Genomic DNA, 21882 nt, shown 5'->3' with positions numbered 1-21882 from the left:
TTGGGTTTTTTTTTTTGATTTTCTAAATTCCATCTTATTATTTGTGTTTCAGTTCTATAGTATTCGGCGTGATATCTGATCGGTTTGGAAGACGGAAACCTATGATAATAAGCGCAGGTAACTATGAATTCGACTTACAGGTAAACCAATGTATGCTAATAAGGACTATGAATTCAACATACAAGTAACTGCGAAAGTTTGAAAGTGTTGACTCGTGATTTTCTTCTATACATGTACATTTTTATAAGTTGCTAATAGTTTACAGTATTATAATGAGTCATTATTATAAGTCAACAAAGAACAATTGTACAAAGTCAAAATAAGCTTGCTAAAAGGTGTTATTATTTTTCAGCGCTGATCATGTCTGTTAGTACCTCCACACTGACGTATATCAGTGGTTATAATGCTTATTTCATCGCTCTAGTCATGGCCTTCCTTTTCGGTAGGTATGAAATACAAAACAAAGAATTGACCAAACGTTACACATGCTATAAGGTGACGAACCTATATATCCTACATATATAAATAGAATGTGACGAAATTATGCATCGGACATATATCTTATACAATGTGACAAAATTATGTATTGGACATTCAAATCAATCAATTAAAATCAATCAAAATCAATTTAATAAGACCCCAATCTTTCTGTTTCTGTTTCTGCCATATAGTTGCCTCCTTCACCATGATGAAGATCATGCAATATTTATAACTATGGCACGGCATCTAATTAAAATCATATCCGAATTCCCGTTCCTCTACGAGTGAAAAATGGAAATATTCAACCCCAATCTAATTTAAATCATATCCGAATTCCCGTTCCTCTACGATACTCTTGCATTAGAGTATCGTAGAGGAACGGGAATTCGGATATGATTTAAATTAGATTGGGGTTGAATATTTCCATTTTTCACTCGTGCTACGCACTTGTAAAAATATCGACATATTCTTCCTACTCGTAAAATATAACTATCATTAAAGTAGGGAATATCCTCTATAAAATAGGGCATTTCTGTCTGCTAGTTCAACATACGCTTGTTGTTTTGTTGTTTGTTTCTAACAAGTACAAGAGATCGTTCGTATAACATGTATGTGTATCATTCCGTATTTATCAAACACGTGTAAGTACCAACCTGTGTAACAATATGGCCATTACGTTTTGTTGAATTTTATTTGGTGTTTGTTTTTCAGGAATCGGTTTCGGTTCATTCCAGTCTGTAGATTTTGCACTGGTCATGGATGTACTTCAGGATGACAAAGATAAAGCTAACAACATCGCAGTGTGGCACCAAGCCCTCGTCCTCCCCAACGCTTTAGCTACTCCTGTGGGCGGCATTATCTTAGATTACTTTGAGAGTGTAGATTGCGAACTCGGTCTCGGTTATATTATATTGTTTGCAGTAACTGCCGTGTATTTTCTGTTAAGTGCCATATTTGTAAATAAGATAAGACGTGCGTCATGAGCAGACAAAGCATTGGTATGTCCCTTAAATAGAATACGTCACAAAGTTAATATCGACAGAGAAATAATTTCACATTTAACACATATAATTATTGACATCAGGATAGCCTTGATCACAGTAGGTATAGACATATTGATTCTCCGGCATTCTAGGCAATGACAGATGAGCCTATATAGATAATTAAATACACTCTTTTTGCAACTAATAAATATATGTATAATCTAACCTCCGCAGACTAATTGCTGGTACCACAACCAGTTGATTACTTTACATGATATTATATACAAAGATATTTTCCAAGATTATAAATACCGCGGCAATTTTCAATTACAAAATGTATTATTTTTTTAATAAATTGGCAATGTGAATCCGTCAAGTCAGTAGGACAGTATATATTCCAGATCAAGCAACACATAGACCTAGCTATTTCGAAGACATTTCGCACTAAACTAATGTGTAGGTTCCTCACAAATAGAAGAAAATTTGTAGAACATCATAGCTCGACTTCCGAATGAAATTCCTAGCATAGTTCAGTCGAAAACAGATAAAATGTTTGACTCCTCAGGAGCCTTCAAACCAAATATCACTATTCCTGGTAATAATATCGATTGTCATATTAATAATAATTTCATGACAAAATCCGAACTTTTAAGCATCATATTTCGGCATAAAAACTAAAGCGCAAAACAGTTAAAAATAAAAGAATAAAATGAACTTAAAAATTCCGTTTATTCCTGTTTTGACTGCGGTGCCACAATGGTTGACCCAGCGGGAACAGGATGTCTAGCATCAGTATTCTTATTCAAATACTGAATACTATTTATAGTGAATTTAATTACTCATACACGAATGTTTACCATAACACCTTGACAAAAACTGGGTGGTGTTTTTTTTGCCGGCACTGCATCCATGTATGACCCTAACAGAACATCTCTGATAAATACGAGCATCGTTGTTGGAATACTGAAAGGATATTAGTAGAGATATGGGACAGTAATGGTAGAAAGGTAAGGTAGATCTGGGGCGAGCTAGGGGACAGTAATGGTAGAAAGGTAATGTAGATCTGGGGCGAGCTATGTGACAGTAATGGTAGAAAGGTAGGATAGATCTGGGGAGAGATATGGACAGTAATGGTAGAAAGGTAATGTAGATCTGGGGAGAGATATGGGACAGTAACGGTAGAAAGGTAATGTAAATCTGGGGAGAGATATGGACAGTAATGGTAGAAAGTGAAGGTAAGGTAGATATGGGGAGAGATATGGACAGTAATGGTAGAAAGGTAATGAAGATCTGGGGAGAGATATGGGACAGTAATGGTAGAAAGGTAATGTAGATCTGGGGAAAGATATGGGACAGTAATGGTACAAAGGTAAGGTAGATCTGGGGAAAGATATGGGACAGTAATGTTAGAAAGGTAATGTAGATTTCGGGCGAGCTATGGGACAGTAATGGTAAAAAGGTAAGGTAGATCTGGGGAAAGATATGAACAGTAATGGTAGAAAGGTAATGTAGATCTGGGGCGAGCTATGGGACAGTAATGGTAGAAAGTGAAGGTAGATCTGGGGAAAGATATGAACAGTAATGGTAGAAAGGAAATGTAGATCTTGGGAGAGATATGGGACAGTAATGGTAGAAAGTGAAGGTAATGTAGATCTGGGGCGAGATATGGGACAGTAATGGTAGAAGTGAGGGTAATGTAGATCTGGGGAGAGATATGAACAGTAATGGTAGAAAGTGAAGATAATGTAGAACTGGGGAGAGATATGAGCAGTAATGGTAGAAGTGAAGGTAATGTAGATCTGGGGAGAGATATGAACAGTAATGGTAGAAAGGTAATGTAGATCTGGGGAGAGATATGGGACAGTAATGGTAGAAAGGTAATGTAGATCTGGGGAGTGATATGGGATATGGTAAATCGAGATAAAATAATTTGATTGGAAGAAATGGCGTATAACACAAGTGATTTTGGTAATATATTGTTAGTCTTTCTGTAAAACATAGTCAGTGTCTAATCGTACTTAATTCCTGTTATTTATCAAGGACAAAACATCCATAGTCTATTGATGTCTTCAGAGTTTAAGTCTAAACTGTTGACTTATTCTACCACTTGAAATTCAAAGTTTGATATTTTGGCCAAAATTTAATACTTTCGAATTGTTTCTTATAATGCACAGCGGTAATTCGCAAAATTATAAACTCTTTAGCGTCTGCTCAAAGTTATAACTAGGCAGCTGATTAAATCAGTATGGTTTAACTTACATATACACTGTTCTTAATCTGTCTGTGATAACGATGAAGTTTGTTTGTTAACAGAAATGAAATATTATGATGTTTGTTTAATGCAATGTTGATCATTGTTTTTTGTTGTTGAAACGATTGCGATTGTAGTTGTATTAAATTGATAAGGTACACAACTGAACACTTCTTGTTGTTACTTACAGTCCAAAATTCATCGAAACAAATACACAAATCTGCTGAACGTCCTCACCCCAAATTGATTTACTGACAAATCACATGTACCGGTATTATCTAATCTTAATCGCACTCCCAACTGTTGTTGATGACAAACAACAAGTATTATACATAACCCAATCCCGTTTGTTATTGATGACAAACAACACGTATTATACATAACCTAATCCCGTCTGTTGTTGATGACAAACAACAAGTATTATAATAACATAATCCCGTCTGTTGTTGATGACGGACTACTAGTCCCGGTATCTCTACCAACTGTGACGTTCATAGCGAGAACAATGGTGGTTACAACGAAACAACAAGACATACTAACATTATACTTAACAGCATATTTCCCACAATTTGTCGAATCTTCATCAACCTGCATCCTCGGAAACCCTGAGTTGTAAGTATGTCCATCAGCAGTCGGCGTATATCACGGAAATCTGAGACGTCAGATGAACATACGTGTGACATTTTGTTTGTTGCGTATCTTAAGTGGTTTTTTTTTATATAGATAATCATTTTCTGGTATTGCTTTCCAAAAATGTAACTGAACAGCACATGATACGGATGTAATTATGATGATGTTAGACCGTTTACGTATTCGAGAAACACTGAAAAAGGTTCATACAAATTTATAAGGATTATGTGATATTTATTTCGTTATAAACAATACCAATACTATGAACTCAAGACATGTTATTTGAGATCCAGTTGATGTAGTTAAACACACGAGTGTAGACACCGGGGTTGTAGGCCTCGGCACAACCGAAACCCCAACTTGTTACTCCTGAAATTAAAACAGAGAATGTATGTTTTTGTACATGTTTCGAAAATATAATAGTTTTAGTTTTTGACTTACTAAATAAATAATTACTAAAACTACTCTTTAGAGGTTTCAGATATGAAAACGGTGTGACAAAAGTTATGAAATATTAAACAAATTCAGCCTCACAATTATTTACTAGAAAAAACCTAAGTGGGTGTTGAAAGAAACATCTACTGTAAACAAACAAACTGGGTCACAGATGAAAGCAACATACTATCCCACGTATATTATAATTTTTAATTCTTACTAACACGCAAGAACAATTATGGTAACGTAAAAACAGTATAATGTGAGTACTATTATGTAAGAGTGTTGAGTTACATCCCAATGCAAGCATAAGTTAGTTTGCTGACTCACCTGTAAGGGCCCAAGTGTTTCCAGAAGTAGTACACACCAAAGGTCCACCACTATCTCCCTGTGTTATGTAACATATTGTGTTTTCAAGGAACCAATGATTAAATGATAAACAAGAGTTACTAAAATAAAGTGACTCCCCGTGATCATGGGTAGGCTACATACCGCATTACTATTTCTGTAGTACCTTCGTCTCTGTGGTAACTGTAGTGACTACCCGTGATCATGGGTAGGCTCCATTGATACGCTTGTTTCTGTAATACCTTTGTCTCTGTGATTACTATAGTGACTGCCCGTGATCATGGGTAGGCTACATTGATACACTTGTTTCTTTAGTACCTTTGTCTCTGTGATTACTGTAGTGACTCCCCGTGATCATGGGTAGGCTACATACCGCATTACTATTTCTGTAGTTCCTTCGTCTCTGTGGTAACTGTAGTGACTACCTGTGATCATGGGTAGGCTACATTGAGACACTTATTTCTGTAGTACCTTTGTCTCTGTGATTACTGTAGTGACTCCCCGTGATCATGGGTAGGCTACATACCGCATTACTATTTCTGTAGTACCTTCGTATCTGTGGTAACTGTAGTGACTACCCGTGATCAAGGGTAGGCTACATTGAGACACTTGTTGCTGTAGTTCCTTTGTCTCTGTGATTACTGTAGTGACTACCCGTGGTCATGGGTAGGTTACATTCATCCACTTGTTTCTGTAGTACCTTTGTCTCTGTGGTAATTGTAGTGACTACCCGTGATCATGGGGAGGCTCCATTGATACACTTGTTTCTGTAATACCTCTGTCTCTGTGATTACTATAGTGACTACCCGTGATCATGGGTAGGCTCCATTGATCCACTTGTTTCTGTAATACCTTTGTCTCTGTGATTACTGTAGTGACTCCCCGTGATCATGGGTAGGCTACATACCGCATTACTATTTCTGTAGTACCTTCGTATCTGTGGTAACTGTAGTGACTACCCGTGATCAAGGGTAGGCTACATTGATAAACTTGTTTCTGTAGTACCTTTGTCTCTGTGGTAATTGTAGTGACTACCCGTGATCATGGGGAGGCTCCATTGATACACTTGTTTCTGTAATACCTCTGTCTCTGTGATTACTATAGTGACTACCCGTGATCATGGGTAGGCTCCATTGATACGCTTGTTTCTGTAATACCTTTGTCTCTGTGATTACTATAGTGACTACCCGTGATCATGGGCAGGCTACATTGATACACTTGTTTCTGTAGTACCTTTGTCTCTGTGGTAATTGTAGTGACTACCCGTGATCATGGGTAGGCTCCATTGATACACTTGTTTCTGTAATACCTTTGTCTCTGTGATTACTATAGTGACTACCCGTGATCATGGGTAGGCTACATTGATACACTTGTTTCTGTAGTACCTTTGTCTCTATGGTTACTGTAGTGACTACCCGTGGTCATGGGTAGGTTACATTGATACACTTGTTTCTGTAGTACCTTTGTCTCTGTGATTACTGTAGTGACTACCCGCGATCATGGGTAGGCTACATACCGAATTTCTGTTTCTGTAGTACATTCGTCACTCTGATTACTTTCATGGTATATATATAAATATAATGCCCTTTCTAAACAGAATGTGAAAGAAAGCTACCCAGTATTTCTTTTTAAAGTCACTATGTATTCAAACAGAATTGTACGCGAACATTCATCATTTAATCAAATGCTAGAATATATATATCTATCTAAAATACCAATGATCATGTTCACCCAAATTATATTACCAAATGCATGTTGTACATTTTGTACCCCATTAGTCGATGCTGTACATTCTGTATACCACCAGTCGATGCTGTACACTTTGTACCCCACTAGTCGATGCTGTACATTTTGTACCCCACTAGTCGATGCTGTACGCTTTGTACCCCACTAGTCGTTGCTGTACATTCTGTATACCACTATTCGATGCTGTACACTTTGTGCCCCACTAGTCGATGCTGTTCATTCTGTATACCACTAGTTGATGCTGTACACTTTGTACCCCATTAGTCGATGCTGTTCATTCTGTATACCACTAGTTGATGCTGTACACTTTGTACACCACTAGTCGATGCTGTACACGTTGTACCCCACTAGTCGATGCAGTACATTTTGTAACCCACTAGTCGATGCTGTACATTTTGTACACCACTAGTCGATGCTGTACAGTCTGTATACCACTAGTCGATGCTGTACACTTTGTACCCCACTAGTCGATGCTGTACACTTTGAACCCCACTAGTCGATGCTGTACATTCTGTATACCACTAGTCTTTGCTGTACATTCTGTATACCACTAGTCGATGCTGTACATTTTGTACCCCACTAGTCGATGCAGTACATTTTGCACCCCACTAGTCGATGCTGTACATTTTGTACCCCACTAGTCGATGTTGTACATTCTCGTAACCATTGGTTGGTCAAGCTATCGCTCTACCAGCTATGTTAAAGACAAAAGTTAGCGACGAGAGGTAAATCTGATAGATGAGAATGTGTATACTACTCTAGACCTACCTGACAAGAGTCCTTACCACCCTGCGCAAACCCAGCACAGAACATGGTCTTTGTGTCCAAATAGCTGCCGTAATACTGACTGCTGGAGCAAGTCTGCTGAGAAATGATGGGTACAGTCACCTGTCTCAATACATTGGATGATCCGGTTCCTGCAGGTTTAATGACAGGTAACACTTATTTTACAGACAACAACGAAGATATAGGTATATCTCTATCGGTAACAAAGTCACATTATTATCAAATATATGGTTTAGTACTTATATTATCAAATGATTAAAATATGTATAAGTTGACGAACGGGACACATAACTGAAGCATCGGTAACTGTTCCTAAAGTATTGTGTTTGTTATTTACCAAGTGAAAACAATCAACCAATTGACATGCTAAAGGTTTGTAACAATCATTCATCTGTTAAACATGATGTTTTGTTGACATACAAATACCCGACAGCGTATGATGATGTTGATCTTACCCTGGGTATCCCCCCAGCCAGTAGACACACAATTGGTACCCGCTGCCACATCTGTGTCCGTCACACAGACGGGTGAGACGTAATCATTGAGTGTGACGGGATTACTGAGTTCCATGATGGCGATATCGTTGTTGATGTCAGCGCTGCTGTACCGGCGATGGCTGGTGATCGACACCAATGAAGCGCTCTGCTCTGTTGAACTTGAGCTAGTTTTATCGTGAACACCGAGTCTAACGGTCCACTTTGAAGCTACACCCATTGACCTGTTATAACATCATATTTTATTTAGTAGTCGAATAACTGAGTTTGACTTCGGTCTTTTTTAAACGACAACAAGTGTTTTAAGTCGCACAAAAAACTTGAAACATATCAATATCAGCATACCAGATAATTAGGGATTCAAAAATTATAATCCAACAACTAATTATATTTCATTTCTATCGGAGACAGTGTGCTTTAAAACAAAACCTATCCTATATCATAGCTGAATGCAACGACAGAAATATATCTATAATATACGTACCCCTCCACACAGTGAGCCGCCGTCAGCACGTGTCGGTCAGATATCAAAGTTCCACCGCATACATGGTAACCATTGTATTCCAAAAGAGCCTAAACATTTCAAAGCTGTTTTCAATACTAGCAAAATGGTACAAAAAAAGGTAGTTTCACATTTGTTTAGACAAGTCAAAGCAGTCAGACACCGAATCAAATGTGACATGTAAAGCCCGCAGGTAAGGGAAACAGGTATGTGGCTACCGAGAAAGGAAAGTTCACTATGCGAAAGTCGTCCCAGTTAGTCGTGGAGTAAGTAAAGAACGAGGAATGCATATGCAGTGTCTTTGATATACGATTGATTTGGTCAATAAATTTCTTGTCATTCACAGCCATCACACCGTCGATATATCTGAATGTGGAATGGAAGGACTTGGCTTGGTTTTTGTTGTCAGTCCTGATAAGCTCATCAATAAATTGAACCTCATAGTAACAAAATCGGTCTGTTCAGGGTCAAGGTTTGTTCCCTACAATTTGTTGGAAAATCCTGTCATCGAACTCAACGTAATGAGTAACGAGATATGCCGTAAACGGTTGTACATGTGAATTCATATTGTACACATTCTTTTTAACGAATTTTATATAACTTCACATTAAAAAGTAATGCGTTAGTGTGAAACATACTGACATGTTACGGTTGATAAACCTTCATGTCATCGATCACGTATTGTTGAGTCACTATAAAACAAGAAGACACAAGGCAACAGACACATAATGAAACCAACCATCCAAGGCCAGCTGTTTGGTGTGGCCTCGGAGCCGCCCACGATATACGTGGAGGAGGGAAGGTAGGCCTGGGTACCACATCCGCTTCTGTTAATGTTCTGTAGACTAGTGGCCTGTGGCTTCCTGCCACCGGGTTTGGCTGTAATATAACAAGATTTCATAGAAAAAGACTCAATATGCATCATAAAGATGAATAGACTGCTATATACGGGTTTCTTGTGATTTACACGAGTTTAATACCTGAACAATTGCAGACCAACGATTGTATTAGATCTCGTATACTTATTAGATCAAAGTGGACTCGATTGTGATTAATAACCGAGAAGGCTGGTAAAAGGGGTAGGTTATGTAAGGGCGATATCAAAACGGGTTTTACACTGCTGTAACAGCAACATCAGTAGTTTAGTTAATTTACTATTGTGTGATCTACCATCAGTGATAATTAGTAATGATGACATCACCGTTGTTAAAAAGCGCGATCCTTAACACGCTCAAATATCGATCGTCATCGTATTCCCATTATTTTTGCAAATAGATACAAATTGATGGATTTATACGTAACCAAAAAATACACTGTACAAGAATAAGTTACTTACCAAAGGCCAAACTGAGCAGTCCAAACAATACCAGTGTCTTCAGCATGGTCGTCTGTGGATGTGTCAACCAAGTTCTGATCAGTGTCTCAAATCAACATGTCACGATATGACCAGTTAGGTAGGTCTCCATTATCAGGACGGATTATGCAATAACTTGTGTAATAGGTCTGATTTTAGATAGGAACCTATCACGATTCTGGTATTGCAGACACAGAGATATTTAGAAATGGCAGTCCACTAACATCACGATATCTCAGTTTCGAAACGTTCTATCAGGCGATCAAGGAATGTCTTCAAATAGTTAACTGTATTTTTAAAATTTGTAAGTGTTATATCCGTATTTGTCATTACTATGATACAAGAGGAAATAGCTTGAAATAAAACCCGATACGTTTACAGTTACGAAATGCCCCTGTGGGTGTCGGCTTTTGTTAACGCATTCATTTACGTTGAAATTGTTTAACGGAATAATTCATATTAACCATTTAGAATCAATGTAGTCAACTACTTTTAAATGTCATGTAATTGTTTTTTCTCGGGAATCGATGTGGTACCCAAGTAAAATATGCTATGATGAACATTAGCCATTCTGTTAACCCTGTTATAAAGTTTTATTTGTTTGGATTAATGTTCTGTCCCTAGATTGGTTTGGGTGTTTTTTTGTTGAACGTCCTATTAACAGATATGGTCATTTAGGGACGTGCATACATGTACGTTGTGTAAGTAAGCGTGCATGTGTGTATGTGTTCCGGAGACAGGGTATGTTGTTGTATTTGCCTCCTTGGAATAGCGCGGATCTAATGCCGACTTTTAGTGCTATCATACTGAAACACCATGCCGAAGGCACCCAGCACAGTATTCTGCCCAGTCACATTATACTGAAAACGGGTGAACCAGTTGTTGTCATTACCCTAAATGCTTAACGTGAAGTAGGGAATAACGAGTTCCATTTTTAAGGACTTTAACCCATTGCCTTCCTAACCTGGGCGAACGCATAACATTAAAGCCAGAAGCGAGATATTACCAAGCAAGGCGTTAGGAAATAAAAGGTAGATAGAAGTAGGAAGAAAGATATAGATCCCAAATTTTACAATGGGTGCAGCATATTTATTTTGTCGCTTTTGTGTCCCCAATTAATGGACACAAACGCAAATCCCCTATTCCACAGGGGGTTCCCACATAAGTCGGCTCTAACGATACACGCAGTGGGTAACAGCAGGTGTATTCTTTTCTCGATCCCCGAACTGCAGGGGTGTCTGTCCCTAGAGTTCGACCATCTTTTCTGATAATTTTCTGTACTTATTTAAACAAACCAGTAAAAAACACAACAAATTATGATGCATTTTAATTACTCGTGATAGGTTATAATATGCGCACCAAATATGGTGGCTTGGTGTTCTATCCACGACATGTACTTAGTGACGTCAGTGTAAATACCAGGCCAGTTTGGTTTGGCGCAGTCGTAGCCCCAGCTTGTTATACCTGAACGACAGAAAACATATAAAAGCTTCAATGAATGGTATAATAAATAATAATAACAAATGTTTATGTAAAGAATATTTATAATACTTCTTTAGAAAATCAGGAAGACGTCAGCGCGGTTTGGTGTAGATAACCACACCCCATAATTGCTGTTGGATCCTTCAGTACCAGAGTAGTTATAAGAGATTACCGAGCTGATACCAGATCCCTTCAGATAAGTACCAGAGTAGTTATAAGATCTTACCACGCTGATACCATATCCCTTCACATAAGAACCAGAGTAGGTATAAGATCTTACCGAGCTGATACCAGATCCCTTCAGATAAGTACCAGAGTAGTTATAAGATCTTATCGAGCTGATACCAGATCCCTTCACATAAAAACCAGAGTAGGTATGAGATCTTACCGAGCTGATACCAGATCCCTTCACATAAAAACCAGAGTAGGTATAAGATCTTACCGAGCTGATACCAGATCCCTTCACATAAGAACCAGAGTAGTTATAAGATCTTACCGAGCTGATACCATATCCCTTCAAATAAGTACCAGAGTAGTTATAAGATCTTACCGAGCTGATACCAGATCCCTTCAGATAAATACCAGAGTAGTTATAAGGTCTTACCGAGCTGATACCAGATCCCTCCAGATTTACAGACGAGAGGTCCACCGCTGTCTCCCTAGTAACGAAATAAGATTTTATTTTTGACGTATGTTACAGTTAAGTAACATCTATAGAATAATTCAACGATCTACTCCATGAAGTCAAAGGATACAGGAAACCGTTGGTTCTTCTGACAAGTTATATATATAAGATCTCAAATTAGTTTTCATTTCATATTTTAAGAAACGATTCTTAGGAGTTTTTCTTTTTGCGAGCCTTGGCGAGCAAAAATTAAAACTTCGAGACGAGTTTTGTTGCGCCATTCACAATTTATGACGTCACGTCATTGTCCATATTATGACGTCACAATCGATTTCTGACAGGCTTAGCTAATGAAAAACGCTCCAGGGTATATTACACTAGTGACATATGTAATATTATCATATGTTTACTGATAATAACACTCTTTTATATATGTGTAATAAGTCTAAAATTTCCACAAGTTGATGTCAGCCCGGTTGATATCCCACCCCCTTGAAGTGATATCACATCCCCTTGAAAGAGATATCACACCCCCTAGAAAAGTGATATCACAGCCCCGGAGTTTGCCGCTTCCGCCTAATGCTATCTACTTTTAATGTAAACAAACGAATTGTTGGCATGGAATAACTGCGGTTTCATGGAAAATAATTTAAAGATTGATTTACAAAGCCCCACCCAAATTTCAATAACCATATCATTTTGTAAGAATTACGGAATTTCTAAATGTTGACTTTTTACTTATAATTGTTACTGTTTTGTTTATATACATCATTGTTTTGTTACGATTTTTATGAATGTAAATAAAATAAAGAAATATTGTTTTGAGTATGTTTTGTTTATTTTAAAGGAAAAAACATATGATAAAAAGTTAATGATATGACCATTTTGATATCACACCCAATCAGCCCTCGAGTCCTAATATCAGCCCTCGAGCCTTCGGCCCTCTGGATGATTTCATTTCAACAGATTTTATTGACTTTATATATGTCAATTGGATTGGACATCAGACTAGGCCTATTTAAGTCCTTTCCAAACTTATTTACAAACATTACATATATTGTCATAAAAATACAATTAAACAGTGCAGGGGAGATAACTCCAATTTAGCTTGTGAAATGAACATTTTACAACTTTTATTTAATCATTTTCTGTTTATGTTTTAGATATTAACAATTAAATAAATCATGTATATTTATTGACAACCCATCCTACATAAAATCCAAGGGATACAGGCCCAAAAGTCCCTGTGTATAAACACATTGGCCATCCACCCGCTGGATATATAGGATAAGTTACCAAGAAATAAACATTTTGTAAAATTTCAGAATATGATATGGATTCATATAAGAAAATGTAATTATTATTATATATTATTGGAGTTGATTCTCTTAAAATATATTTAACAAAGCACTATAGAATATTTATGTAACTATGATATATTTAGAACAGGTTATAGAATAGTACACTCATAAATTCAATCCAGTCCCGCCGAACACCAGAGATGTTGTGAAGATATATATACACCAGTATCAATGGTGATCATGATTCAGAGTGATCTTCATTCTATAAATAATGGCATCACTTTCAATGTAAAGTTTTGCTGTGAGTGAGATTACATATCAAGCCTATTAGTTTGACAAATGTAGTCAGATATACTTTGTAAAATGGATATGTTAATATCAGCGCTGCATATTAAGCATCCATTTAATAGAGTTTTAGATTAAAATGATCATGATTACCAGTTATACCAAATTGAAAAATATTTATTACTAATTGCATTCTAAAGTTGTTATAGAGTGGGCATTCAAATATAAAATGAAATGCATTTTCATTTTCATGTCCACATCTACATGCTGGTGTGTCATTCATATTATCAGACTTGATGAATTTTTTAAATTGTTGAAGGGAAGTAGCATTTAAAGTTTCTGCAGATAAAAGGTTAAATTCTCTACACATTGAGGGAAAAATAACTATTGAAATAATTCTCAGTTCTACAGAAAGGGGAATTGAAAATACGGCTATTTCTTAGTAGGTATCTGACATTTGTATTGCTGTAGAGGTGTGGTTCAATGATGTCTTCTATGTACTTGGGCGATTCATTATTTAAAGTTTGAACATAAGTGCTAATTTATGATTTTTTCGCCTACAATAAAGTGATTCAAGTCCAGTTTCTGCGTAAAATTCACAATGAGAGGGCCCTCTACGCAATCCTGTAATAATTCTTAATGCCTCTAGCTGGATGGACTCAAGAATATTTGTAATTTGGTTACTACAGTTATCCCATAAGTATTGGTCTAATTTGTAATCCTCGGCACCAACGACGTGTCAGGAAATAAAGTGATGAATAAACTGTGGAAATAACGTTTACAAAAGCTGTGGACAGTATGTGTACATTTCCGGTATACTACCACGGAGAGGACAGTCCAAGCATATTGAAAACTTCAATAATACAGCAAAATCAGTGAACTCATTTATGCAGAAATGGTGTAAAAATGTAGAGCGAGTGAGCTACTTAGAAATAGACAAACTATTCCTCAATAAGGATGTCCCCATCAAAAGGCTCTATGACCTGAATGACACCCAGGGGGTTCACATTAGTTCTCAGGGACACCCAGGGGGCTCACATTAGTTCTCAGGGACACCCATGGGGCTCACATTAGTTCTCAGGGACACCCAGGGGGTTCACATTAGTTCTCAGGGAACAGAAATGATTGTGGCATCCTACAAGGGAATTTTAGAACAAAGTAACAAGCGAAGTCGAAGTGACACTTCACTAGACAACCCTCCAGATGCCAAACAGGTTCGATGTGGTGAGCATTCATCAACTGACCTTCTATGGCTCTGTCAATATACACCATTAATGTTAATGGTCTGAATAATTCTGGAAAACGAACAAATTTGTTTTATTGGTTTCGGAAAATTCGAGCAGATATAATATTATGCCAAGAAATTCATTGTGGTGATGAAAGTACTATGCTTAAATGGAAAAGAGAGTGGAATGGAGAATGTGTTTTCTCAAGAGGTACATTTAAATTTAAAAACATTATGTATTGAAACTGACAAAGAAGGTAGATATATTATTTTTACTTTTGAGCATGAACATGTAAAAATAACTTTATGTAACATATATGCACTGAATGATACTAAAGGTAAACAAACATTCTTTAATACAATACGTCAGAAACTTTCGACCGAAAAATATAAAAACAATTCCATTATAATGGGTGGTGATTTTAATTGTGTCTTTAATAAGGATTTAGATAGAAATAACTGTACCTCAGAAGGAGCAGAGGGTGGGAAGCTAGAGCTAAACAAATTAATCCAGTCATTGGAATTAGAGGATGTTTGGAGAAGAAGAAATCTGGATAAAAGACGCTTCACATTTAGGAGAAACAATAAACAGATATAGAGTTCTGTCCCTTTACAAAAGGTTACCACTACGGCGTGCCTTGTATAAAAATGAATATGTCAAAAACTAACAGAGGTCCAGGATACTGGAAAATGAATAGAAACGTCATAAAAAATGATATATTCAAAGAAATATTTACCAAATTCCTGAATGAATGGAAAAACAAAATTAATCTTTTTGTATCACTTAAGGAATGGTGGGAAATTACTAAGACAAAAATAACCGATATATGTATATTTGTAAGTAAACCACTTTATGCTAAAAATAAAGAAAAAATGAACATCTTGAAAAAGAGTTCAAAAAAATCTGATGGCAATCCTGAAACTATAAAACAACTAGAAAATCAAATCAGCTCGTACTATGAAAATAAGGTAAACGCTGCTAAAGTACATGTAAGAAGTAGGATAAAATTGTATGAAGAAGGTGAGAAATCCACTAGTTATTTTCGAGGTCTTGAAAAATGTAGAGCGTTGAACAAACAGTGGGTCTCAATTAAATGTAAAGACGGAAGCTATTAAAATAATATAAACGATATACTTAAGGAACAAGTAAAGTTTTATAGTAATCTTTTTACTACTGAAGGAAAGATGTTGATGAGGCAAATAATCTACTACAGAATGTAGAGGCAACTGTTGCAAATGAGGTAAGAACTGACTTTGAGAAAACGCCTACTGAAAAAGAAATTTATTCGTCCATTAGAAATTTGAAAGCCAATCGATCACCTGGTATGAATGGTATTATTGCAGAGTTTTATCAAACTTCTGGAACTTAATAAAGGACCAATTTACTAATGTTAAAATAGATATATTCCAAACAAAAGAACTATGCCCATCTCAATATAAGGGTTTGATAACCCTTTTGTACAAAAATGGAAAAAGGGAGGACATCAAAATTGGCGCCCAATCACTCTACTGGATACAGATTACAAATGTATAACAAAAATTCTTGCAGAACGCATTAAAAAGGAGCTTCCAAATATTATTCAACGCGACCAGAAGGGATTTGTAAAGGGAAGAAACACAGAAGACAGTATTCGTTTAATCCAAGATATTGTCGAGTACTCCAATTGTAATGAACAGATATGCAAGTTATTGAGTGTGTGTACGTACCAGTGGCGTTTATTTCCGGTGTCCTGTGGAGAGGTACGTGTGTACGTGTGGAGTATTGTCAGCTTAACGTGATTGTGTAAATAAACCATGTGTAATCAGTGTTAGGTTGCGTTTGTGGTCTTTACATAGCTTTTGGCATATGCTAAAAGCGCTCGTAAGACCAGAAAGTTAGTGACGTCATAAAAAAATGGGATAACCTGATTTACCCCAGAATGGTTTGAGCAAGCAGTATATAAGCGAGGCTTCATCTCATTCTGAGAGAAAATTCTGATGCTGACAGAAGATCACGGCGAGATACAACAACGTTAAGGTATAAACAAAGGCTGGATAAGTCTTTGTGGAAGGACTGCATAAGTCTTCCATAGCGTGGTGGTTGTTGGTCGCTGAATAAGTGACCAGTGGTCGTGAGGCGGCAGTAGGTTAGGGTGACTAGCGGATGTTAGGCCTGTGCACAGTGTAGCTATTACGCTGTGTGAGCCGGTGCGCTGCGCTGGATGAGCCGGTGCGCAAGGTTGTCACTGCGCTGTACTAGTGCCGGGAGCACTTGTAATAGTCGTGTGCTAGTTGTTAGTGCCGTGCGCCGCGCTGCATAAGCCGGTGCGCTGCAGGTCTTGTCTTAGCCCCCTGTTAACGTTAAATGTGTATTGTAATTGTGAGTCCCGTGACAAGTAGCACGACCCTGTTTATTGTATGCAACTGTATCATAGGTTTACCGTATTAAAATCCTTTGTAAATAATACTAATTAAGGTCTAATTAAGTTTGCTTGGGTCCAATTTATATGGGAAGTCTCTGCGCTACTAAGCAAGTGCGCTAAGGCGAAGCTACCGGAACTGCACAGCATATCCCGAGAGGCACTTGGGACGGACCGAATAGGTACCGACCACGGTGCAAGTTACACAATGAAGAAAAAAAAGGTTGTTTTTTTTATTTCAAAACCATTTAAGTTATCACGTTCCGTAAAACAAGGGTGCCCGATAGCACCGTTGATTTATATCCTCCAAAGACACATGGCATGTTCTATTAGGAAAAATATAACAATAAAAGGAATTGATATTCCGTATAGTAAAAATGAAAAAATTGAAGCAAAAATTAATATGTTTGCCGACGACTCACAATTATTTGATGGAAATGAGAAATCTATTCCACTCCTCTTCAAAGTTTTAAACCAATACGAAAAGGCATCTGGTGCCAAAATAAATAAGAAAAAAACAAAAGGTATGTACATAGGTACATGGAAACAGAGACCTCCTAACTTTAAGGAAATTACTTGGGTAGAGCGAATAAAGGCTCTTGGGATAATGCATGGTTATGGAATAAACTTGGATGAAATTTGGGAAGAAAAAATAAGAAAAATTGAGTCAACCATACATTGTTGGAAAAACGAAATCTTACACTTCAAGGAAAAGTTCTTATAATAAAATCATTAATACTCTCAACTATCAACTATAAAGTATCACAGACAATCATACCACAGAAACATAAAATCACCATAAATAAAATAATTTACACATACTTATGGAACTCTAATGTAAATAAAGTTGAAAAAGAAACATGGTATAGAGAAATTAAAATTGGTGGATTAAATATGATTGATCTTGACTTAATGGAGACGTTAAAGGGTATTAAAAATACATACAAGATCATTCACTTAGAGCTACAATGCTGGAATGCGTTGGGGAAATACTAGCTTCAAAAATACGATTCTACCTTCTCTCAAAATTTCTTTTTGTGTAAATGTAGCACTACAAAATCACAACAATTACAAAATATCCTATAAGATCTCTCTTCAAGGTTGGCAGGTTATGCTAAAACGACGTTCGGTAAAAACAAAAAATGAAATACTTAATCAAAGGATATTTGGAAACACAAATATCACATTCGAAAAAAAATCCGATCTTCCTAAAAAACTGGACAAAATCAAATATAATGAAAATAAAAGATATAAAGAGTGAAGAAAGAAATAATTTAAATTCTAAAGAATTATTGGAGAAGTTACGATTCAAAGATAACTGGATATCAGAATTCTCCATAGTCAAGAAGGCATTTTCTTCATGTAACAATTGGTCACAAGAAATAAAATCAATTAACCACGAGACTCCAAAAATGAACCCATAGTTGTAACTGATGAACTACACATAAAAATTAATAAAAACGATGAAGTAATAGATCCGAATAGATTAAAGAGTAAAATAATGAAAGAACTAATTTTGAATAAGAAATACTATCCCAAATCACAAAATAGCTGGGATGCTGTTTATCAAAATGATGACATAGATTGGGTTAAATTTTGGACTTCTTTAAAATCATCTATAGCAAACAGGAAATGTAACGACTTCCAATGGAAATGCTTACATAATATTATTTCTACGGAGGCAAAATTATTTTAAATGAGACTGTCAAACGGTTTATGTACACTTTGTCATTTAGTTCAGGAAAAATCAAATTCATTCATTCTTCAGATGTAATAAAATAACAGAAATTTGGAAGACAGTTGACTCATTGATAAACAAAGCCTTACAGGAAATATCAAATTCAAATCAAATATACCAAATAACTGAGAAAAATGTAATGTTAGGAAGCTGTAATTTAAACCAAGAATATAATGCAATAATCAATGTGTTTGTCTTTACTACAAAGTGGCAGATATGGAAAGAAAAAAATAAGATAAAATTTGATGATGAATATGAAGTTGCTGTCTTAACACAGCATATTCTGAAGTGTGTAAAACAAGAACTAAGGTTTACAATCAATGCAATTGAAAGTGTTAAAATATATAAACAATTGGGGAATAAGTTACAAGCGATTTTTGCAAATTGAAATTGAAATCAATGTAAAAGAAATTGAGCAGAAAGAAAGAAATAAGAGAAAAAATAGACAGAGTGAGGAAGATGAGCGTACAAAATAGAGAGAGTCAGAGAATGAATATGCAACATGTACTATGTAAAGGGATTAGGCCAGGCCCCATCCTGGTATTCCCTATTGTATTCGGGATAATAAACCATAAAATAAAAAATAAAAAGTATTGGTCTAATAAAAGAGGTATATATTGTTGTAAGACTTTTTCTATCCAATTTGTGTTTTAACATTCTCAATATATTCATTCTTTTATAAGCTAGCTCATACATGTTGTCAATATGATATGTCCATTTTCCATCACTACTAAAAGTTAAACCAAGATGCTTATGAGTTTGTTTGTTAGTTACAGTTTCATTACCAAATAAGATATCTGGATGATTTTGTTCCCTTTTCCTTGAGAAGATTACAGATTCAGTTTTTAGTGAATTAAATTTGATATCCCATTTTTTTGCCCATGCATTAATATAACCTAGATCATTATTTAATTTCACTGAAATTTCATTTTGATTGTTGTCTATTACTTCATAGAGAGAAGTATCATCTGCAAAAAGTTTTTATTTTACTTTGTCACACATTCTGTTATATCATTAATAAAGATTAAGAAAAGAAACGGACCAAGGACCGAGCCTTGGGGTACACCGGCTTTGACATGCTTAAAAGTTGAATAAACACCCTCTGTTGATACTCTTTGCTTTCTATCAGAAAGATAATTACTAAACCATTGTAATATTTTCCCTTTTATGCCATACGATTCCAATTTAAAAGTAAACCCTCATGCCAAACTCTAGCAAACGCCTTACTTGCATCACAAAATACAAATCTGATTTCATTATTTTCAATAGTGTCATATATAGAAAAATAACTGGTTTACAGTCGAGCCTCTTGGTAAGAAGTCTGATTGGTGTTTCGTTATGATATCACATTCTTTCATATAATTAAACATATATTTAAAAATATTTTTTTCAAAATTTTTGCTAAAACATGATGTAATAGATAGTGGCCTATAGTTAGAGACATCATTTTGAGCACCCTTACCTTTGTATATTGCATTAATATTAGCTGTTACCAAGAAAGAGGTATAATACCAGATTCAATAGTCTTATAGGACATATTAGAGAAGGTGCTAATTTCTTGGGTATCATGTCATCTGGGCCAGGAGGTTTTTTTATCATTAAATAAACACAGTTGACCTTTAATGTCCTCTTCAGATATAATAATATTGTCTAGAAGAAAGGGAAAAGTATTTTCATGGGGGGTAAGGGGTTCAAGATTTTCAGAGGAAGTTAATATTGAACTGAAGTAGTTATTTAGACTTTCTCCTTTTTCAAATGGATGATGTATTAAGTTATTATTTTCATAAAGGGGAGGAAGACAATTTGATACATTATTTGAATTCATGACAGATCTAGCAATTTTCCACCATTTATTAGGAGCCACAGATTGATCACTAAGCGATTGTTGTAATTTTTCATAATAAGTGTTTTTAGCTTCTCTAACAAGGTCTACTACTTCATTTCTAGCCTTTCTGAAATTTTCCCAATTAATTGCAGTGTTGTTATTTACAGCTTTTTTATGTAATCTATTTCTCTGTCTAATTTTTTGCCTTATAATATTCCTCATCCAAGGTTTATCATTGGGGCGAACAGTTATAATTTTGGATGATATACATTCTTCTATTTGATTATTAATAGAATTGTTAAAAATGTATTAAACTCATTCGAGTCAAGAGTATTTATTAGTATTTCCCAGTTTATTTCATTGAGAGCTCTATTCATTTGATCAAAATCTGCATTGTCATAGTTTAATATAGTTTCCTGGTAAAAAAAAATGCTTAAATACAGAATCTGAACAGGTAAAAGGAACAACAGAGTGGTCACTGCATATTGGTGTATTCACTGTATTATGTTTTATAAGATTAATGTTATAAGTGAATACAATATCAATAGCAGTGGCAGTAGTTTGTGTTATCCTGGTAGGTTTATTAATTAGATTTGTAAAGTTATATTTTACAATTAGTCTATTTAAATGGAGGTTAGTAGGTATATTCAACATACTTACATTTATATCCCCAGTTATTATGATGTTAAGTGATATCTTACATGCATTATCTAGAACATGGTATAATTTATCCCAATGTTTAACATTTGATTCAGGTCTATAAATACATAGAGAATAATACATGCCTTTTTTCCATATCACACCCAGTATCAACCAGAGACTGCAATATATTCGGTCCTTGGGCTGATATTGGTCGAGGGTTGATACCGGGTGTGATATGGAAAAAGGCGTGCTTTATTCTGTTTATTACATACTTACTAATAAAAGCTTCTATCTTATGATTTATTTTCCTTTTGAAATATCCAAAAACGAAAAGAATTCAAAAGGGGTGTG

At 35.8% G+C, this 21882-nt stretch overlaps 2 protein-coding genes across 7 annotated transcripts in view; one reads left to right on the top strand and one right to left on the bottom strand.

The window, feature by feature from the left end:
• LOC110463040 overlaps positions 1–3870 on the top strand; it is a 43447-nt gene extending 39577 nt beyond the window's left edge. For 4 of the 6 annotated variants that reach the window (XM_021517378.1, XM_021517375.1, XM_021517376.1 and 1 more), the window contains 3 exons: positions 53–117; positions 353–442; positions 1192–3870. In XM_021517378.1, coding sequence (XP_021373053.1) covers positions 53–117; positions 353–442; positions 1192–1463 — 427 coding nt within the window. In that variant the 3' untranslated portion in view covers positions 1464–3870. The remainder of the gene's footprint in view (positions 1–52; positions 118–352; positions 443–1191) is intronic. The other 2 variants (XR_002464338.1, XR_002464337.1) reach the window with 2 other exon arrangements.
• Positions 3871–4555: 685 nt separating this feature from the next.
• LOC110463035 (transmembrane protease serine 9-like) overlaps positions 4556–21882 on the bottom strand; it is a 31652-nt gene continuing 14325 nt past the window's right edge. The window contains exons 7-15 of the mRNA XM_021517369.1: positions 12096–12150; positions 11342–11473; positions 9992–10081; positions 9395–9534; positions 8638–8726; positions 8115–8377; positions 7642–7790; positions 5110–5167; positions 4556–4713 (exon numbers count right to left, since the gene is read on the bottom strand). Of these exons, the coding sequence (XP_021373044.1) occupies positions 4613–4713; positions 5110–5167; positions 7642–7790; positions 8115–8377; positions 8638–8726; positions 9395–9534; positions 9992–10081; positions 11342–11473; positions 12096–12150 (1077 nt within the window). The 3' untranslated portion in view covers positions 4556–4612. The remainder of the gene's footprint in view (positions 4714–5109; positions 5168–7641; positions 7791–8114; positions 8378–8637; positions 8727–9394; positions 9535–9991; positions 10082–11341; positions 11474–12095; positions 12151–21882) is intronic.

The sequence above is a fragment of the Mizuhopecten yessoensis genome, unplaced genomic scaffold, assembly GCF_002113885.1.
Source record: "Mizuhopecten yessoensis strain PY_sf001 unplaced genomic scaffold, ASM211388v2 scaffold10859, whole genome shotgun sequence".
NCBI classification, from domain to species: Eukaryota; Metazoa; Mollusca; class Bivalvia; order Pectinida; family Pectinidae; genus Mizuhopecten; species Mizuhopecten yessoensis.
The sequence above is the reverse complement of the archived record's forward strand: the minus strand, read 5'-3'. Positions and strand labels throughout refer to the sequence as shown.